General features: G+C 38.4%; 1 protein-coding gene and 1 pseudogene across 1 annotated transcript in view; one reads left to right on the top strand and one right to left on the bottom strand.

Annotated features, from left to right (window-relative positions):
- Positions 1-21393, bottom strand: part of CHCHD3 (coiled-coil-helix-coiled-coil-helix domain containing 3) — a 276896-nt gene that overhangs the window by 91496 nt on the left and 164007 nt on the right. Inside the window, exon 5 of the mRNA XM_055307617.1 lies at positions 6606-6689. Coding sequence (XP_055163592.1) covers positions 6606-6689 — 84 coding nt within the window. The remainder of the gene's footprint in view (positions 1-6605; positions 6690-21393) is intronic.
- LOC129498113 (60S ribosomal protein L15-like) overlaps positions 17339-21393 on the top strand; it is a 36794-nt pseudogene continuing 32739 nt past the window's right edge.

The raw sequence follows: 21393 nt of genomic DNA, 5'->3' as shown, positions 1-21393 counted from the left end.
AAGCCAATATAAAAATGCAGAGTGTCAAAGGAATGATATTTATCTTTAGGTTGACCAGTGCAAACTAGTTAGTCATTTACAATGAAGTTATGCTTTTAACTATTGTGTTAAATCTGCTGTGTCACACTGTATGGCCAAAACACACACAATAACTTAGTGTATATGAGCTATGCATATGACCTAGAATCACTGATGATTGTTCAGAAACCACATGAGGGGGGAAAATATCAAAGGGTTTTTTTTAATCCCATAAATAGACTTTATTAAATTATCTTCCTACCCCAGAAGACTGCTTATGTTTTAGTATCTCAGGTGTCAGTGATCTGTGATTCTATCCTGTATTAATCCCATCAAAAGGCTGACCCCGCTTCACTCAGGGAGGTATTTTTATAATGACAGACTTCATCTGGTAGTAAAAATACATAATAATTTCTTCCCATAAGCAGCACACTGGGCTGACAATAATCCGTTCTGTCGTTGTTTCTTTTTATTATCATTGTTGGCATTATCTTCCCCCAAGCTTTGCACAGAGGAATAGAGAAACCAAGGTACTAATTGACAAGAGAAGTCAAGCAATCAAAAAAGCCAATTAATCATACAGATGAGCCCGACACTTTATGATGCAATGAAAGATATGCCACCCACTATAAGTAAAAGGCTTTTAAAAATTGCTCATTTGATGTAAGTAAGCACGACCTTAGAATTTAATTAGTAACTCTCTCCACAGGTGATGAACTAGTAAAGTACTTTTCTTCTTAATGACAATTTATTTTTCACTATTCTCTTTGCACTGCTCTTCTGCCCAGCTTGTACAATTCCCTCTCCTTAATTGTATGGGATTGACTGCAGTGTGTATGCAAATAGCTACTGAAATCCAGAGGAGCTTACAAACAGAAAGCAATAGATCCTACTACCCTGTTGATCTGAACACTGTGACTCTAACTAAGCCCTCTGACCTCCCTCAGCTCCTCAAGCCCCCAGGGCTTTTATAGCTCTCTTCACACTGTGCCAACCAGCCCTCCTCATTCTTATAAATGCCAAGAGCAAAGAGGATTCAGTCGAGCAAATCAATTCAAGTTCCTAATTGAAAAGTTAGACAAGAAGACACGCTAATCATCAAAGAACTAACATCTCCAAGATGTCCTGGGGATAAAGGGGTCCTTCATCCTGGAAGATCCCTGGGAGGATCTGCCCTCCCAAGCTATGGCCTAGTCTTGCTTCTCACTTCCCTCCCACAGAACTAACAGACTACTGGAAAATAGCATTTCCTGAAGATTGTGAAGGCAATCCAGACTCTAACAAACTGACCATCAAAGCAGCTCATCAAAAGTAACAGCAAGTTTGTTTCTTTCTAGAGGCGGAAAGAGAGGACTATCAGATAGCAAGTGTGAATGAATGGCTCAAAACTGCTTCAATGACTATGGCTTGCTTACTTCACAGTAGAAGGAGGACACCTAGATATTAAAATAACTCCTAGGGGTATCATGCCATAGCTGCTAGGTAATAATATTTTATTTATTCCCTTTTTAGTCAAATGTCCCCTGGAAGTATCAGATCCTGGAGAGAAGACTGCATTTTGAATGCTTAACACTCTTCTGGATTATGAGGTAGCATAAATCCTATTTTAACATTGGAACCTAAAAAGTTGTATCAGAAGCCAAAAAGAGCTAACTTTCTACCCAAAGAGCTAAAAACCAACAAGACCCCACTCGAGTGCAGAACTAACAAATATTAAAGCTAGTACTGGCTAATGGCTGAAAGCTGAGGTGCTGGACCTGTCTCAGATCCAGATGTTTTGGTTGGATATTCTTGGGTAAGTTACTTGAAGCATTACCTCTGAACAACAGGACTGACAACCTCATAGGGTTATCTGTGTGAATAAAATGACAGAGCCCATACAAAGTAGCTAGCACATGTAAATGTACAATAAATGTTATCATTACTATCACAATAATGATGATGATGCTACAAATAATATCAAGACAGTCAAACTTGATTCTCATAGGATATATATTATTATTTACATGACTAGTGAAGAAGATACCAAGTGTTTTGCAGATATTCAAAAACTACATTAATTGCTTAAGACATAATTTTATGGTATAAGCTTAGTAAATCTAGGATTTATTCACTGAACACCTATGTGAGTTGTGGAAAACACAGAGACAAGAAAATGACCTTTACCCTCAAGGAATTTATGCTATAAACACAGGTAACTAATCACAATTATAAATGTGGCACCACAAAGAGAGATGTAAAACACTGCGGAGCATTCCCATAGTGATTTGTGGAAAGCTTCCTAAAAACATTTAAGAATCTTCTCTTCGAAAGCTGCCCTGGGCTTCCTCTCCTCAAATCACCAATCAGGAATTAATATCTTCCAAGGCTCTGAAATCAACAACCAGGAGTTAACACTCAAGTCCCTTTCAGTTAGGCCATGTACCTCACTGCGACCCCATGAACGTTATTAAAATATAAAAGTTTACTTTTACAGCTATGTCAATGGTGTTTGATAAAGCCAGCAACTTTTACAATGAAATAAAGACTTGAAAAACTTTACAAATGGCTTTGACTTTCTTTCTCAATAAAGAGTTGCTGCTTTTGGAATAATGATTCTAAGAAGGGTGAATTAGTGCCCAGTTTAAAATTATACTTATTCCTCCTCTCGAGTTAGTAAAAGGAAACAGTTATCGCTGACTCCTGGTGAACTAACCAATATGAATACATGGGAGGAAAACGCTCCATTCATGCATAGGAATTACCTAATTGATAGAATTTATTGAAATAGATCAAAGAGGCAAGCCAAGCTGTGTTAGAGAACTGAATGTGTTCTACACTGCTCAGGGGACTGGGGTTCATAGTCTCAAAAGAAATTTATATTAAGTCAATGAAAATGAACAATTCATGTAATAAGATTATGAGTCATCTAAAAGGGGTAGTGTACATAATTATGACATTAATCTAATTGATGGGGATCGCTTTTGGAATGATTCTGTGAAAGACTGGTCAATGTTCCCTCTCCAGTAACAATACAGCACCTGGTTTCTCTTTATGGTTTCATCATTTCATTTGGTTAAAATAAAGACATGTACTTAACCCACTTTTAAACCAGAGGCAACCTGGATTTCATGTGTTAGGTGATTCTACAAGTTACCATAATATTATAATCATTTTTCTTACATTATGCATTCATGGATTCAGCACTTTTACATCTTCTCACACAAATTGTAAATAGAATTTCTAATAGAAATGGTGAGACATTGGCACTTTTCACTGTCATCATAATATAAGGGGAACTCTTTTTACAATCTTCTGCATTAAGCCCGCAAAAATGTTTCATCACTGAAGGCCTACATCTCTCAAATATTCCTCGAAGAAATCCAATTGAACGAAATTAATTTAGCTACTTCAAGAATGGCATGATAAACATGATTTTATAGAAATGATGAGAAGACAGCATAAAGTTGAACAAGAAAGTTAAAGTAATTTTGTGATTTTTAGTATTTTGGACAAAATGGAAAGTGAGTAGATATTCTTTAACGGCAATGGCTTTTGTTAAGCATTTTCCAGTTTTCAAAGAGTTTTTATATACATCATCTTATTTGGTGCCCCCCCCCCCAAGTAACTCACAAATGTGAGCAAGGAATGGAGTATTATCCCCACTGCATAGATAAAGAAGCAGAGACCAGAAGAGATTAGGTGACTTGTCAAATAACTAGGTGACCACACCATGCCTTCTGACTCCTAGTCCAGCTTGGAGTTATTAGGTATTAACTAATAGTACTATGATTATTCCTTTTCAGGATTTTTCTAAGCTCACAGGTACTCCTTGGTTTTCAGTTAAAATTCTTAAATAACTACTTTCTAGCCTTATCTTCAAAAAGGAAAACTATACATATTTTGCTTATATAAAAAGATGCTGATGGCAATGATTTGACATCATCATATGATATCCATGTGATCTACCACCATTTGTTCTAACCTGAGGCCAAAACAACAGTTAGCTGCTGAGGAGACCAGTTTCATCTGCTAAGAGCGGGTCCTCTCAGTACATCACACTAATCACTGAATTACCTCCATCAAATTGGTGGATTTATGAGAAATGGGTGAATGTTTTTCATATCCTTTTCTTGTACCTGACAGTGCTCAATGACAAACTCAAAAAGTACTGAGCATAGTAAAACTGGATGGCAAAGAAAACTGTCACTGGACAAAGGAAAAGCAGGTGCTGGGTAAATGACCTCAAAAACTAACAATCATTTGTTTTACCTAGCTAACATTTGCTATCAGGGATGGTGGTTTAGAAGGGTACAAGTAAAGTAAGAGCTACCGCTGACCGCAGTAGTGGTTATTCTGCGCTGGACACTACTGTAGGTGCTTTATGAGAATGAGTTCATTTAACAAATCCATAAGGTAAGTACTATTATAACCACATTTTACAGCTGAAGAAACAGATTTTAAGTAACATGCTCTAAAAACTCAGCAGGTAAATGTCCATTCAAGTGCATTCAACCCAAGCCATCTGATGTCAGAGGCTGTCCTCTAAACCAGGGTTCTGCAGACTATAACTCATGAGTCAAATCCAACCTGCTATCTGTTTTTATATAACCCTAAGAGTGGTTTCAGGATTTTTAATGGTTAGGAAGAGAAAACATCAAAAGAAGAGTATTTCATGACATACGGAAATTATGTGAAATTCAAGCTTCAGTGTCCATAAATTGGAATGCAGTCACACCTGTTCACACAGCAGCTATGGCTGCTGTCACATTACAATGGATGGGATGAGAAGTTGAGTTGAGAGAGTTGAGTACTCGTGACAGAAACCATACATGGCCAGCAAAGTCTAAAATATTTTCTCTCTGGCCCTTTACAGGAAAATCTGCTCACTCCTGCTATAAGCCATTCCATTCTATGCTTATTTATCATCTCTACTTGGATATCGTAACAAATATCCCAAACTTAAAGTCATTAAGATCAAATTCCTGATTTTCTCTAGGACCCAAGTCCAGATCTGTATCAGAATAATCTTCCCCTATGGAAAATCCACCTTTCTAGATATAAAAGTCATAGATCTAGAGTATCCTTGAGTTCTTTCTTTCACTCATGTTCAAAACCATCAATGAACCTGATCAGCTCTGCCTCTGAAATATCCAACCCTGCTATATTCCATCCACGGCTAGCAGCCTGGCCAAAGCCATTGCTATCTCTTTTCCAAATTATTGCCATTTTATCTTACTAGGTCTCTCTTGCTTCCAATCTTGCCCAAGATAGCAGCCAGAATGCTGTTCCATTCACAAACCCTCTTGCCTCTCCAACATGCCACTGCTTCAGGGCTTTGGCACTGGCTGGCTTCCCATTACTGTAAATCTCTTACCAAATGCCATCTGTTACATAGGCCCTCCCTTTGCATCAGACCTCACACCTACACTCCAAGGCCCTGGGACTCCCTTTTTCTCTGCTTTATTGTTCATCCAGATACATGCAACCTGCCATTCACTATATATACTAGGGCTCCCTGAGGGCAGAAGTTTAGTTCATTTCCTTCACTAGCATATTATAGCAGTAGCCTAGGGCCTGACAAGTATTATATGCTTAAGTAGATACCTGCTTCATGAATGAAATGACCCCCCCATTCAAGAAGCACTCACACTACTGACATACAGAGACAGGTAAACAGATTTAACGTGTAAATAACTGTACTGAATAAGGCTTAATGGTGTATTTCTCATTTTATCTACTTTCTTATTAAACATTTTACTCTAAACCAAACAAAATTCAGAGGTCTCCATCAAAGGGAAGAGAGAGCTAGCTTGTATCGCCCATGTATGAAATGATTCTAGACAAAGCTACTTTACTAAACAAGGGCACTGATAAGGGGGCTCAAATGCCTATTCTGAAACCCACAGTCTCCTTCTGTTTTAGCCTTAATCTCCACCTTTGAATCTCTGTCAAACTCTAGGGCCTGCCCAGGGTTACTGCCACGATTCCTCTTCTTCTTCTTTTCTCTTTTCTTTTTTTTTTAAGGTTTTTATTTATTTATGAGATAGAGAGGCAGAAGGAGAAGCAGGCTCCCTGCAGGGAGCCCAATGTGGGACTAGATCCCAGAACCCTGGGATCATGCCCCGAACCGGAGGCAGAAGTTCAAACACCAAGCCACCCAGGCATCCCACGACTCCTCTTAATTCCTCTTCCTGAGTCCTACTATTCAACTTGTGCCCACTACTCTTGAAAGTGATACTCATTTCTTAGCCACAAATGCAGTGAAACTGAGGTTTCCCAAAGACAATAAATCCCTTAGAACACTATCATTTCTACAAACCTACTCGAGTTTAGTCTACTCAGTGTTAGAAAGAGTCAAGAGTAGCATTCTAAAATACCTGGGGGAGTTGGAGAGTGGTAGATGCCTGAATGAACCAATAATAAGACCATACCTAAAACAACCAAAGAAGAAATAACGTCCCCTGTGAGAATGATCTACCTACTTCGCTTCTTTTCTTTTAACAAGGAAAAGCAGATATAATTTTAATTATTGATGCTTAAATAAATATACAGGAAAGCTGCAGGTGTGGTACTAGAAGAGAATCAATGAGAAGAAATAGTCATACCCTCTCCTCCAGTCTAGCCAGCTGCTCTTTGTAGAATGCATCTTGCTTCTTTATCACTCGATCTTTCTCTTCCAGCTGCTTAGCCTAAAAAAAGACATGAAGAATATACTATATCAAGAAAAAGCAGCAACAGCAAAGCAAAAGTCAAGTATAAATGACATTAGAAATAAGTACACAAAGCTGAAGATTTTTGAAGTCTATTAGGTCTCTGCCATAAAACAATATTAATAAAATGATGATTGCTGTATTTAAATATAAAGAAAGAGTCTATATTGTATTTTTTTTTTACTGTGACAGCTGTGTCCTACTTTGTCAAAAAGCTATCAGAATAAAGCACAGTTTTATTTAACTTCTTTTGAAGAGTAATTTTAAGGATTAATATTTTGTACAAAACTTAGATTTTTGCCAAGCATAAGCCACATAGTTATTAACCTTTTTTTCTTTTTTTCTAAACAAAAACACCTATATGACATTTTCTATGTAAATCTTATTATGTTTGAGAACCCTTAAATTACTGATTGAAACCTGCACATAAATACATGTATGGGCCTATTTTCTTTTTTGTGAAGCTGTTGTCTTGGGCTGGGGGATGGGGGGGCGGGGCAAAAACCACTGTAAATGTTAATTTGTATAATTAAAAACTGGGATCCCTGGGTGGCGCAGTGGTTTAGCGCCTGCCTTTGGCCCAGGGCGCGATCCTGGGGACCCGGGATCGAATCCCGCGTCGGGCTCCCGGTGCATGGAGCCTGCTTCTCCCTCTGCCTGTGTCTCTGCCTCTCTCTCTCTCTCTCTCACTGTGTGCCTATCATAAATAAATTAAAAAAAAAAAAACTAACAGTGAGAAAACACAGTGAAAGCAATTTTAAAACTCAGTCATCCTATTTTGAATTTTTAAGATTTTTTTCAAAATTAAGAAAAGGTAACAAAATTTTTCTGATACTTGAAAAAAAATGATGATAAAGATAGTTACTTATGGATGTTTTTCAAAGTTAATTAAAAACCTGTGTTTTTCAAACTGCTGTTTATATCTTGATCATTACAACATTTAAGTGGTGTTTATCTCTGAGAAAAGACCTCCCTGTTTCACTCCAAGTTAGGAATGTTTTTAATATATTTCTGTTCAGTAGATGTTGAATATACACTTGACCAGAAATTTTAAGATATCAAGCAAGTCGGCATTCCCATCCTGGTGCCATACACCGCATTTTTTTGCAGTGTGACCAAGGGTCATCTGGCTCAACCTTATGCAAGCATGACTTTCACTATCTATTTAGTTTAAGGGTACCCATTTTGCACATTCGTAGGTCATTGCTTTGCTACTTACTTTGTCTTCAATGTCCTGCAGCATGTTAAAAATAAACAAACAGTTATTTAACAATATAAGTAGTATTTTTTCCTAATGTCATAAAGAAATCTGATAGGTAATATCTAAGATGCAAACCAAAGAAGGCAATAAGGGAAAAATAAAATCAGAGAACTTGCTTAACTTGGGACAGTTAAATGTCATTGTGCTGCTACAGCCTGAATAGAAGATTTCAATGAAAAGTTCATGCTGCTTGAAAGCATATGAATACATTTTAAAAGAATAAAATATTAAAACATATTCATATGCAAGTACACAATAATCTATGGCTCCTTGGTACAACATAGTCAAAACTGGACTAGTCAGGAATATAAAAGAAAAGGTAAACACCCAAAATAGAAATAAAGGAAATTTGTAAAAGAAAAGATTTATGAGACCTTCCATTAAAAACAAAAATCATTAAACCAAAAGAACAAGCAAATGACAAAAAGAGGAAAAGAAATTACAACATATAACTGTGAGAGTTAAAGTTACTAAAATACAGAACACTTTTAAAAAAAGCCCTCTAATTGTCCCCGCAAAAAGCCAAAAGAAAAATACACAAATGATATGTACTGGCAATTCACACATAAGAATACAAATAATAAACACATGGGGGAAAAGCCAACCCTAAGAGAAATCAAAGAATGAAAATAATGAGATACCACTATTCACCTAATGAACTGACAAAAATATAAAATAGTAGCAAAAATGTCACAGATAGGCTCTTCTATACACTATTGGTCAGAATGTAATTTTGTATAACCACTTTTTAAATCAATTTTACAAAATGTAATGTTTTCGGGATCCCTGGGTGGCCCAGCGGTTTGGCGCCTGCCTTTGGCCCAGGGCACGATCCTGGAGACCCGGGATCGAATCCCACATCAGGCTCCCGGTGCATGGAGCCTGATTCTCCCTCTGCCTAAGTCTCTGCCTCTCTCTCTGTGTGTGACTATCATAAATAAATAAGTAAGTAAGTAAGTAAGTAAGTAAGTAAGTAAGTAAATAAATAAATAAATAAATAAATAAATAAATAAATAAATAAATAAATAAATAAGGATCCCTGAGTGGCGCAGCGGTTTAGCGCCTGTCTTTGGCCCAGGGCGCGATCCTGGAGACCCGGGATCGAATCCCACGTCGGGCTCCTGGTGCATGGAGCCTGCTTCTCCCTCTGCCTGTGTCTCTGCCTCTATCTCTCTCTCATTCTGTGTGACTATCATAAATAAATAAAAAAAAAATTAAAAAAAGTACTTTCATTTAAAAAATAAATAAATAAATAAATAAATAATAAAGAAACAAAAAACAAAATGTAATGTTTTCAAAATGTACCTATTCACTGAGATCTAAATTATTTTTAGGACTTTTTATAAGTAATTGTGACAATATACAAAAATGTTGATGATAGGGTTGTTGAGAATTGCAAAGAAGCAAAAATAAAAACCAATTTAATGGTTAATAAAAATATCCTCAAAATATCTAAAAAACAAACAAACATATTATAAACAAAACGGACAGTATAATCTCTTTTTTGTAGGGAAGAAAAAAACCCAGAGAGGTACTTGACAAAATGTCAACAAAAGCTGTACCAGAACAGTAGGTTTATGGGTAGTTTCTCGTTATTCTTGCTTCTTTATATTTTCCAAATTAAAAAAACAAAACAAAACATATACTTTGTAATCAAAGGACATAGGAGGGAATTTTCTAAGGTAAGAGAACTAGTCTGCTTGTTGATAATGGTGGTGGTTACACAATCGTATGCATATGTGAAAACTCACAGAACTATGTATTACAAAGAATGAAATTAACTATATAAGTATTTTGAAGTGTATACAAATTAAGTACACTAAAATTTATGAGAATAGCTACTTATAAATATGTGGATGGGGCAGCCTGGGTGGCTCAGCGGTTTAGTGCCACCTTCAGCCCAGGGCCTGATCCTGGAGACCTGGGATCGAGTCCCGCATCGGGGTCCCTGCATGGAGCCTGCTTCTCCCTCTGCCTGTGTCTCTGCCTCTCTTTCTGTCTGTGTCTCTCATGAATAAATAAACAAAATCTAAAAAAAACAAAAAAAAAAAACAAAAAACAAAAAACCAATAAATATGTGGATGGATATATGCATGTATCTTTGCTATTGTTAATCTGCTTATCACTTGGCCAATTTTATTCTAGGCATTTAATCCTAGGAAATATTAAGAAAAGCACACAAAGATTTATGTCTAAGAAAATATAGCGAATGTCACTTAAAGCAACAAACAAGTGGGAACAATAGAAGTTTGTGTAAATGAGTTTTGGTCCAACATTTGATTGATTATAAAGTTTTAGTCCAGACATAATGACCAACATTTAAAGTCATTAAAAAATAATGTTTTAATAGTTAATTTTTCTAACTCAAAATTGTAAGTGTGTGTGTGTGGGGGGGGGAACTGGTCAAAAATAGCATGTACAGGAAGTTCCTAATTTTGCTTAAGGAAGGAACAAGGAAAGCTGAATGCCCTGTTATACAGACTTGGAAAAAAGTATGTATTATACCAACATGTTAATGGTGGACATGTTACGCATCGTGGGATATTTTTTATTTAGACCGTTTTATGCTTTCCAAACTTTCTAGAATGAACAAATATTTCTTCTACAATCAGAAAAATATTTCTTAAACATTAATATCACATGTATGTATCCCTGGCTATGAGATGGAAACATAGCATGATACTCAAAGGAGTGAGGTATTTAGCAAATTATATTAACAACCAAATTGTTTTAACAATTTGAATAATTATTTAAAGCATGAAGATTATTTTACCTACAAAATCCTTAATGTACCAGTACTTGATTCTCTCTCCCATTCAATGTATGACATTACCTACCATGGTTCTTGAAACACGTGCACCAGATGTTTCTTTCATTCCTATATAGTGCACAGTGAGACTATTTTTAAAACACAAATATAAAGTAATAGGTATTCTATTATGGTCATTTAGAAAACACTTAAGAATTCAATACTATAAATATATTGCTTAAGCCTACTGAGGACTACATGCATCAAAAAAATTTAATTTTGAGAAGCAACATAAATAAAGGATAGATAGCAATATCTTCATTGACTTTTCTAAGATGCAATCTTTGAAAAAATTTAAAGCAACGTGTGAAAAGGTCAGGTATGCCCACTAAAAAGGAATTACCTCCAAAGACCAGAAAACACAGAGCTACAGTCCAACATCACAAATCTTTCCCTAGACAACCAACAGAATCAATAGTTTGAGATCCACTGGTGACAATAACAAAAAAAGAAACATGGCCACAACACTTTAAAGGCACATTGCTTTGAAACAGTTAATGTGATACTGGGAGGGAAAGTCACACAATATGAATCCTGAAACTTAAATAAGCCTGGAATACATTGACTAAACTAATAGCTGCCAAGGATGGAGAGTCACACTCAACTTATGAAAAAGCAGTAAACCAAGGGCAAGGAAATAAAACTTCCACGTACAACTCTCTAACAGAGAGAGAATCATTGTAAATGAACAAACAGAAAGAGGATTACAACATCACTTATTGTTCTAAAACCAGTGCTTAGGGGAAAAAATGAATATAAAAAATGTCCCCTCATCTCTTGTTTACTATTCCTCTCACTACAAGAAATGTGCACTGATTAGTTTTCAGATCCTGTTAGATTTGGGATACCGTGACTGGACTTGAAAACATGACAGTAACTTAAGTTGATCATTATGGAAAACTAGAACACCCCATATGCAAGAGACACAAAGAGAATATGGAAATCAAGTTTTCTTTAAGAAACCCAACACAAATATTTCAATGTCTCAACTCAGCATTGTGTTAGTAAGCTAGATTCAAAATGAAGCACCCATGTGTTAACTTCTTTAAGACTTGCCTCCTTTCAGAAAGGATTGGAGATGCTTATGACAAAGAATATAATAAGGTCAAAAGAAGTAAAAACCGGGATTATGGATATGACTTATTGTGCTGGTAGGAACTTTACCTTCCCATGTACATTCCTAGGTAACTCTTCATAGCGAAAGCTTTTCGGCATAATAGCTCAGTCTTCTTAGGCCTGGTTGCTCCTGAGGACTAAGGTGTGGCACAGGGAGGGTACGAGGCCTGGAGAACCAGGTGACATCACAATTCACCTAGTTCAGAGGCTGTAATGCTACCCTGGACATCAAGTACAAGGCATGTTAAGGAAAAAATCTGGGCTCCAGGAAAGCTTATACATTTTATTTTTTAAAGATTTTATTTATTTATTTATTTATTTATTTATTTATTTATTTATTTATTTATTTATTTATTTGACAGAGAGAGAGAGAGAGAGAGAGATAGCATAAACAGGGGGAGGTGCAGCAGGAGAGGGAGAAGCAGGCTCCCCACTGAGCATGGAGCCCAATGTGGGGCTCAATCCCAGGACCCTGAGATCATGACTCGAGCTGAAGGCAGACACTTAACCAACGGAGCCACACAGGTGCCCAACGTTGTGCATTTTAAGTGACAAAGTTCTTTGAAATGCCAGTGTTCAATGTTAATAGCTCATGGGAAAAAACAAAACAGATACCAGCTCAATTTTCCATGGGAGGATTCTATGAAGCCAAATATTACTAGAGTCGAGAGAAGGCAACAACTGTAAATCAACCTAAATAGGAGATCTCCACAATGATATTTCCTATAATTCTAAATCTTGTAACAAATCTGAAACACACATATAACAGATAAAGATTTAGTCTTTCACAATGGTATGGATAGTCTGTGGCAAAGATCAATCTTGTCTTATAAACTCACATAGGCAAATAAGAGCAGGGAAAAGAGCTTTATTCCTTGTCATAACTATGTAAAACACAAAATACACAGGAACCTAATAAAATTATATGCTGACATAAAACAAAGAGAACTGAAATATCCAACGGGGCTGAATCATAAACTTGTAAGGTAATAATAATACATTTAGAAGCTGTAGAACATGATCACTGTGAATATCAATTAGCCGTAACCAAATAATTAAAGTAGTCATGTATTCAATTAGCTGAATACTAGACTTTCGTTATAAATGAGAAATTACATAGGGTTCACTACACCTTTATCAAGTGGCATTGGTAAACAAGGAATCATACTCAAAAGTACTGTTTTCGGAACCACATTAGAAGGTGACCTTCAAAAAGGTAACTCAGCTAGGTGAACTTCTTGATGCCGAAACAATCAATTTTAGCACACTGTTCAATGACTACTTACAGGCATTAGCTATGAGCAAATGCCAACCTGAAATGTTAAACTACACTTATGGCTACTAACACAGCAAGGCCTGGCATAAGTGGAAGACAAAGACTTGTAACAGACTTCCTAAATCTGGAACTCCTATCCAAGCCTCCAGGACTTGCTCAGTTCATTTGTTTCTGTTTTGTCTTCCCAAGAAAAGCTTCGAGAACTCTCCTCTACATTTCAGATTTTTTCATGCTGATGACATACTTGAGACAGCCTACTGAATATGTCCTCTGCCACTTTTGGGCACATCTGCTTATTTTCTTGAAAAAAGTGAGCAGGGTATCCTTGGGTGGTTCAGCAGTTCAACACCTGCCTTTGGCCCCAGTGCTTGATCGTGGAGTCCCAGGATCGAGTCCCAGTCAGGCTCCAGGCATGGAGCCTGCTTCTCCCTTTGCCCCATTCTCTCTCTCCCTCTCTCTCTCTGTGTGTGTCTATTATGAATAAATAAATAAAATCTTAAAAAAAAAGAAAAAAGTGAGCAGAGGCAGGGTAAGTAGTCTGTGAAATTAAAAAGTAGAGCCAACAAGGACTGAAGAGAGGATGTTGTCAGGTTCAGAAATTTAGATCAGAAAGCAACCTAGTATAGCTTTTAATTTTTCCAGAAGTTCTCTTCTAACATTTGTGTGGAACATGGTATTTGGTAAAAAGAAGTAAAATTAAGTGCTAGATGAAGTCAGAAACAACTTCACAAGCTTTCTTCTATAGCTTTAGAGAGAAAAATAATTTTCTAATCATACATTCAATTCTCTAGTTTTCTGGTTTAATTCAGAACTTACCATCACTATGACAGATAGCAGGAAATCACTTGGTGAGGAGTCAGGAGATGCAGCTACCCATTTCAACTCTGCTAAATCACCATGTGACCACACACCGACTCACCCCAGCCCTAGCCATGTTCTAAAACCCTTCCGTGACGTCACTTCCTTCATGTAGCTATTGCCAAGTCACAACCCTGCTGCTTCTCCCACTTTCACACCTAATAAAACTTTGCAAAAGGTCTCTCGTGGCACCTTTTTTTTTTTTGAAAGATTGTACTTTTAAATAGTCTCTACACTCAGCATAGGGCTCAAATTCACAGCCCCAAGATCAAGAGTCACATGCTCCACTGACTGAGCCAGCCAGGGGCTCCTCATGGCACCTGTTTTTTACTTTGCCTTGCATCATACATGGTTACTTACTCAAGGCCCTCTCCCAGCTATAAACTCTAAGACAGGAAAAGAGATTTACTTCTCTTGATCTGTATCCCTGTGGACTCTAGCTTCCACAAAGGAAATACATAGAACATGGCAGCACAAATGAAAAAAAAGTACAAGCAGAAGTAAGGAGACACAACTTCTGCAGAGCGATCTGGCACAGCATCTGTGATTTACTTCAAAATACACAGGGTGACATTATGTGTCCATGTTCCTTAGGTTAAGCTCTGAACCAGGCGCTGCCAGCATGCTACTCAAGGACACATAATGCAGGAGTAATCAGCAAGTATTCTCACTGGAAGCTCAAACCTGGAAGCTCAAAATGTAGAGGTGGCTACTCCAAAGTCTTCACTCATGCATGCCTTGATCAATAATGATGCTTTGCTAGTTAGCACAATGACTGTTAGAAATGAGATTTTATTAGTGAAAATGGTTCATTAACTAGCATGACAAATGTTAGATATAGGTCTTTCTAGTTAGTAAAATGAAAACTCAAAAAGATATGAATTAGCTGCTGTAAGGATATGCTTACATCTGCTATGGGACCAGTTATGAGACTATAAGAGGTTACAACAACAAAGCATACAGCTCTAACTTTAGGGATGGCACCTTAGGTTTGATTGCTTAACCAGTCCCGTATGCAACTATTGGTTGAGGACAGACTCTCACCTTTGGAACCACTAACGTTCTGGGCCAGATCATTCTTTGTTGTGGAGAGCCACCCTATGCACTGCAGAATGTTGAGTAGCATACCTGGCCTCTATGATGCCAATAGTACCACTCCAACCCTGAGCTGGGACAAGGAAAAATATTTCCAGGTATTGCCAAAACTGCCCTAGTTGAGAACTATTGGTTTAAGTGGACTGTCGACTGAGGCCAATTATAAGCAGCCTCATCCGGCCCAAGTAACCTTTTTCCTGAAAGAAAGAAAAAAAAAAAAAGAACAGACAACTGGGACTTCACTGAGTTTTACTGAGTTGTATGAATCATTTTGTCCCTGCTTGTTAATAAATTTTTCTTCAATAGAAGTCTTTTGTATTGTAGAACTGAGCTGGGGACTTGCTCACATCATCACCTGGTAGGGCTGCACTGCAAAGGAATAGTGTATAAAAGCAACAAGAGTGGCTCACATACAAATAATGCATCATATCCCAGTGAGAGAGGAAACTGGGAATGTTAGTTCTTTATTTTTGAACTAAGTATAAAAAACATAAAACAGGTATACAAGTTCTATCTTTTCTATGGCTGCCTGCATAAACAGAATCAATGCCTATTTAACCTAATATTTTGAAACCATGTAACTGATGTTTGGTTCAGGTAGAATGGATATTCAGTTAACATGAACTGGTACTGGTTGCTTAATATTTGTTCTGCTTGGGTAATGACAACCCTAGATCTGATATTAAATATTTTATGTACCATTCCTGAGAATAGGCATATGATTCCATTATAATTTACAACTTTCAACGTTACAAAGCAACATGAAATTTCAACATGAAAGGTACTAAAATATACCGCCTCATCAGTTCAGTGTTATATAATCCATGCTTCCAACCCCCAACACTCATTTAAAGAAAGAACTCCCGTCACAATATCCAGCACATAAATATTAAATAAATGCTGAATCAAAGTGTAATGGACTGTTATGGGTTCAGAGTTCTCAAATAAGCAGCTCTAGCTTCTCTAATGAACACTGGCTTTAGTTACTACATGTTTATGAAAGACACAAGAGCATCAAGTCTAAAAGAAAAGACCATATGAATCAAAAGCGAAACTCCAAAAGACCAAGTTCTATAAAGAAATGAGAACTCTATGTCACAGAATCATTAGTAAGCTTACAAATTTTAATAAGAAGGATCACTGAAAGAGGGAAATGTAAATTATAAAAAGGGCCACATTCGATAAAACTACTGTGTGATTACATGGATGCAGAGCAGGAAGGGGATTTTATTATCAAATTCAGCTGCAGAATAGATGGGTTTATAAACCACAAATGTTACCATTACATGTAACAGCAGAGTAGTCTTAACTCTAGACCACAGCTGATAGGGTATGGAGTGGAAAGGAGAAAAAAGCACTGGGAATTACGTGGTCGAAGGTGCAATTACACTAAAATGCCTCTCTTCTTATTCCATATTGTGGGGGATAATACTTCCATTTCCAGGCACTTACATATAATCTTGTTTTACCATGGAGATTAAAAATCTCAGAAGCACTCTAACACAGAGATGCTAGTTCAACTGCATTACTTGGGCCAAGGCATTTGGTGTCACTGATCTGGCATGTAAGTTGGACAACCACATAGAGCCAATTACTGCACAACTTCTGAGTTCCTTTTCTTTGTATTAACTTGTGTTTGTTCAATTTAAACTTAAGATTTAATGCGTACACTATTAGGACCAACTGGCCAGAGTCAACTCAACCTCTCTTCTTACAATCTATTTCACAGTCACAGCTGGGAAAAAAATAAATAAAAACAAAACCAGAGATCATCCAGCTTATTTTATAAGATGCAAGTGAGGCTACAAATTCTTTGTTGACTAAAGGAATTCTTAAGGTCAGGGACAGGGTTGGCCCTGGGACCCCTACCTCTTGATGGCAGTGTACATCCCATCAATGCCCTGACTGTATTTCTTTTCATTTTGGCTTGACATTAAAGGAAGATAATGCAAAAGTGACTAATCAAAAATTTGTAGTTCTTTTCAACAGTACTCCACATAAAGAGATTTTCAAGATCTACTAAGGATTAATGCAGAATATTCTGAAAATGTCTTCAAAACCACCCATATGTTGCGTCAGTACCAGTGTGCTGGGACATGGACGCTGAGACAGAATCAGAAGAGCAAGGGATATACTGGGAGAAGGCTAAAGGAGAAAGGGAAGAGGAGCCTCCCATGATGCTCTAGGCCTGACACCTGTGACATGAGACCAGGATGGAAGGAGACAAGACTGTAGGTCTGAGAAGACCTGGCCAGGACAATGAGGAACCTTGGAGCAAAGACTGTCTAGTAGAGGAATCCTGCATCAGGCAGGATGACCCAGCTCTAGAGCCCCTGCCATGTGCTACCGGCCTGGCGGGGACATGGCCTGGGGATAAAACCTGCGGTGGGTTCCAGGCTTGCAGCAGCTTGAGGCTTATGGCCATCCGCACCCTTCTCAGCAGGCCCTCTCCTAGGGAGACAGCCCAAGGGCACAGTTCCATAGTTGCCACAAAACACACCAGCACCACCACCAAAACAAACTTTGAGCAGGTCTTAAACCTCAGCCTCCAGTTCAAACAGAAAGTAAAGCAGCAAACAAGAACAAGGTTATATCCGTTTGTGTATATCTGTCGGTTCCCTTTGGGATTGTCCCACTTACACAGGCCAGGCTCAGTAAATCCAACCGGACCCACGGAAAACAATTTGATCCAGAAATCCTGTGTAGCGGGAAAAGCAACAAAACAGTCATCAGACAACTAAAGCTTTCATTCCAGTCTGGCTGCTAACTCATGATGTTGGGCAAGTTTCTCAACCTTTTGGGGCCTGTTTCCTTTTTTTGTAAAATAAAGGGATGGGCTAAATAATCTCTAAGATCCTTCTAACATTCACATTTTGTGTAGCACATTTACCACATTTCTCCTATTATTCAATTTGAAACTACAGCGAGGCCAGAGGAAATTCAATGAATGCATATGTTCTGCTGCCAAATTGCTAGGATGCTATGAGCACACATTAAACAACATTTGGAAACAACTCTGTGTCTGTGACACCTGGTTGCCAGGGACAGACGCTGCATGGCAGCAGTGACGCACCCTCCCTGCCTGACTTGCTATCGGTGGTAGGTCTGCAGCTACTAGAGGAGTGGCAGGGTTCTCTGCCTCAGCAATATTCACAGCACTGCTTCTCGAAACTAACCCTACCTGTCAGATTCAAATAGGTAAGACTGATGATAAAACCGCCCATTTTATTTTTTTTAAAGATTTTATTTATTTATCCATAAGAGACACAGAGAGAGAGGCAGAGACACAGGCAGAGGGAGAAGCAGGCTCCCAAGGGACTCAATCCTGGGACCCTGGGATCACAACCTGAGCCAAAGGCAGATGCTCAACCACGGAGCCACCCAGGGTCCCCAATATGGGCCACTTTCTAAAGTAAGTTCAACTCACTGGTGCTAACCAAATCACACTAGCTCTGGTTTTCTACCAAAAAAAGACTAAGTCCAGAAAATAACAGGGCATCTTTATTTCCTTTTTAGTGCTTTAAGGAGGATGGTATGGTGTAATTACATCACATGCACGTTCAGTTTATGCAAATCCAATTACTCATTGAAGGGGAGAAAGAGAAGAATTTGAATGGAGCACAGGTTTCTACCCACTCCATTGGGAAGCCCAGGACCACTTCATTCTCAGCCTCTCTCATTTCCTGCCCAGTGAATGGAATTCTGGTGGTTCAAGATAATATAGTTTTCATACACAAATCCTTAAATAAAAGTCAACATTTCATCTAGTGCTCAACTAAAGAAGCCCCATGACCCAATTACAGAAGAAAAATAGCACAGCTGGACTCTTAAGAATAAATGTGAAAAGAAATCTTTGCTTCATATATAGGTATTGTTTGTTTTTTTTTTCCTCTTTTACTGAGGTGTAATTGACAAATAAAATTCACATGCTGATTTTATTTACTTTTAAAAAATATTTTATTTATTTATTTGACAGAGAGAGAGAACACAGGCAGGGGTAGCCGCAGGCAGAGGGAGAGGGAGAAGCAGGCTTTTTGCAGAGCAGGGAGCCCAGGGGGTATTGATTCCAGGACCCCGGGATCACGACCTGAGCACAAGACAGACACATAACTAACTGAGCCACCCAGTGCCCCACACATGCTGATTTTAGAACGAGATCCTTAAGTAAGTTGTGACTCCACTATATTCTAAGAAAAACTGGAATTGGGAAAGTATTAGAAGGATAAAAATTATTTTTAAAACATTCCTCAGCAATGGCCATTGGTAATGAAAAGTATGAAGAACTGTACCTGGCCCTTTATGACATCCCATTTTTCCCTAAACCTGATAATGAAGGGATTTTTAAAAATCTTTAGCCTCTGTACAAAGTCTCTAGCTTCCCTGATGGGCTAAATGAGACATGAGATCATGAGAACAATGAATGATAAACTCAAGCTTGAAAAAAGAAAAAATGGAAAGTCTTAGAGAAGAGGAATGAAAAGAAGAGAATGCACCCAAGCCAGGAATCATCCAAGTGGAAAGTAACAGAGCACACCAGATAAAATGTAAACAAGCCACTTCTACTCCTAGATCAAACTGGTTGAAAAGGAATGAGAAGGCAGCGGTTATCTGCTCCTAGGGGGGCCACACTGAACCAGACCTGACCTCTTCTCATTCCCAGTGTGGCTAGCTCAAAGTTAGCTCTGTCCTCATCCCTATTAGTACAATCGTGTGGAAGGACCATAATGAAGCACAGAGTTCTAGATTCTCAAATCCCAGAATCCCTTGGCACACTGGGGAGTGCCTTCCATCAAAGGTTTGCTGAGCAGGGAACTCAGGAATGGACATAACTCAAACACCAACTTACAATTCTTAACATCCTTTATCACTTTTAAGGATCTAAAACTTCATAAGCACTTTAGAAAACCTCACTCCGGGGGATCCCTGGGTGGCTCAGCGGTTTAGCGCCTGCCTTTGGCCCAGGGCAGGATCCTGGAGTCCCGGGATTGAGTCCCACGTCGGGCTCCTGGCATGGAGCCTGCTTCTCCCTCCTCCTGTGTCTCTGCCTCTCTCTCTATGTCTATCATAAATAAATAAATAAATAAATCTTTAAAGAAAAAAAGAAAAAGAAAAAGAAAACCTCACTCCACGGCAATGTAAAGAAAGGAGTACAGTTTTACACCTACTTTTTGTTTGTTTTAAGGTTGTTTAAGGTTTGATTTTGAGAGAAAGAGTGTGAGAGTAGGAGGAGGGGCAGAAGGGAAATCTCAAGCAGACTTCCCGCTAAGCAGGGACCCCTACCTGTGCTGAGCTTGAATTCACAACACTAAGTTCGTAACCTGAGCCAAAATCAGGAGTCAGATGCTTAACCAACTAAGCCATCCACATGCCCTAACTTTTGTTTTGTTTTGTTTTGTTTAACAGTTAAGGAAACAGCTGCAGACAAGAGACTTGCCTGAAATCTACAGCTCAAAGAGCTGTCTCCTGAAAACAGAATTTCTAACTCCATTACAGCTCACCAGGCAGGCACTTCCCTAGGTTTGGACCCAAGAATGAAAAGCAACCTCATGATTTTGACTTGGTTTTGCCTGCTGGGAAGTTAGAATATTATTAACTATTTGACATGATATCCTGCCTGCCTTATAGTTATGGCTATCTTATTATATGTTATCTTTCTGGCTTAAAAACCATCCTCCTGTGAGTGTGATTTTCATTTATCCATCATTTGATCAGATGCCAGAAAGCTCCTAGCAACTGTCCAGACTGAGCAGCAAAGTGATCAGATTCCAGCCCCAAGGAAAGTGACCCCCGCCCTCAAGCCTTTAAACCAAATGCAAATATAATAATGCAAGTAAAAAATATATTAATGACAGACCGTAAGTGCCATTTGATTTCATATTTACAGCTGACTAAAAGAAGAAGGATCATATACATCAGAAGCAGGAATGTGCCTTAAAAACCATGGGGATCCCTGGGTGGCGCAGCAGTTTGGCGCCTGCCTTTGGCCCAGGGCGCGATCCTGGAGACCCGGGATCGAGTCCCACGTCGGGCTCCCGGTGCATGGAGCCTGCTTCTCCCTCTGCCTGTGTCTCTGCCTATCTCTCTCTCTCTCTCTCTCTGTATGACTATCGTAAATAAATAAAAATTAAAAAAAAAGAAAAGAAACCAAGGTCTTCAGATGTTTTGTTTTGTTTTTTTAATGACAGTCACAGAGAGAGAGAGAGAGGCAGAGACATAGGCAGAGGGAGAAGCAGGCTCCATGTACTGGGAGCCCGATGTGGGATTCGAT

This window comes from Nyctereutes procyonoides, unplaced genomic scaffold, assembly GCF_905146905.1.
Source record: "Nyctereutes procyonoides isolate TBG_1078 unplaced genomic scaffold, NYPRO_anot_genome, whole genome shotgun sequence".
NCBI classification, from domain to species: Eukaryota; Metazoa; Chordata; class Mammalia; order Carnivora; family Canidae; genus Nyctereutes; species Nyctereutes procyonoides.
This window is presented reverse-complemented; position numbering and strand designations above follow the sequence as displayed.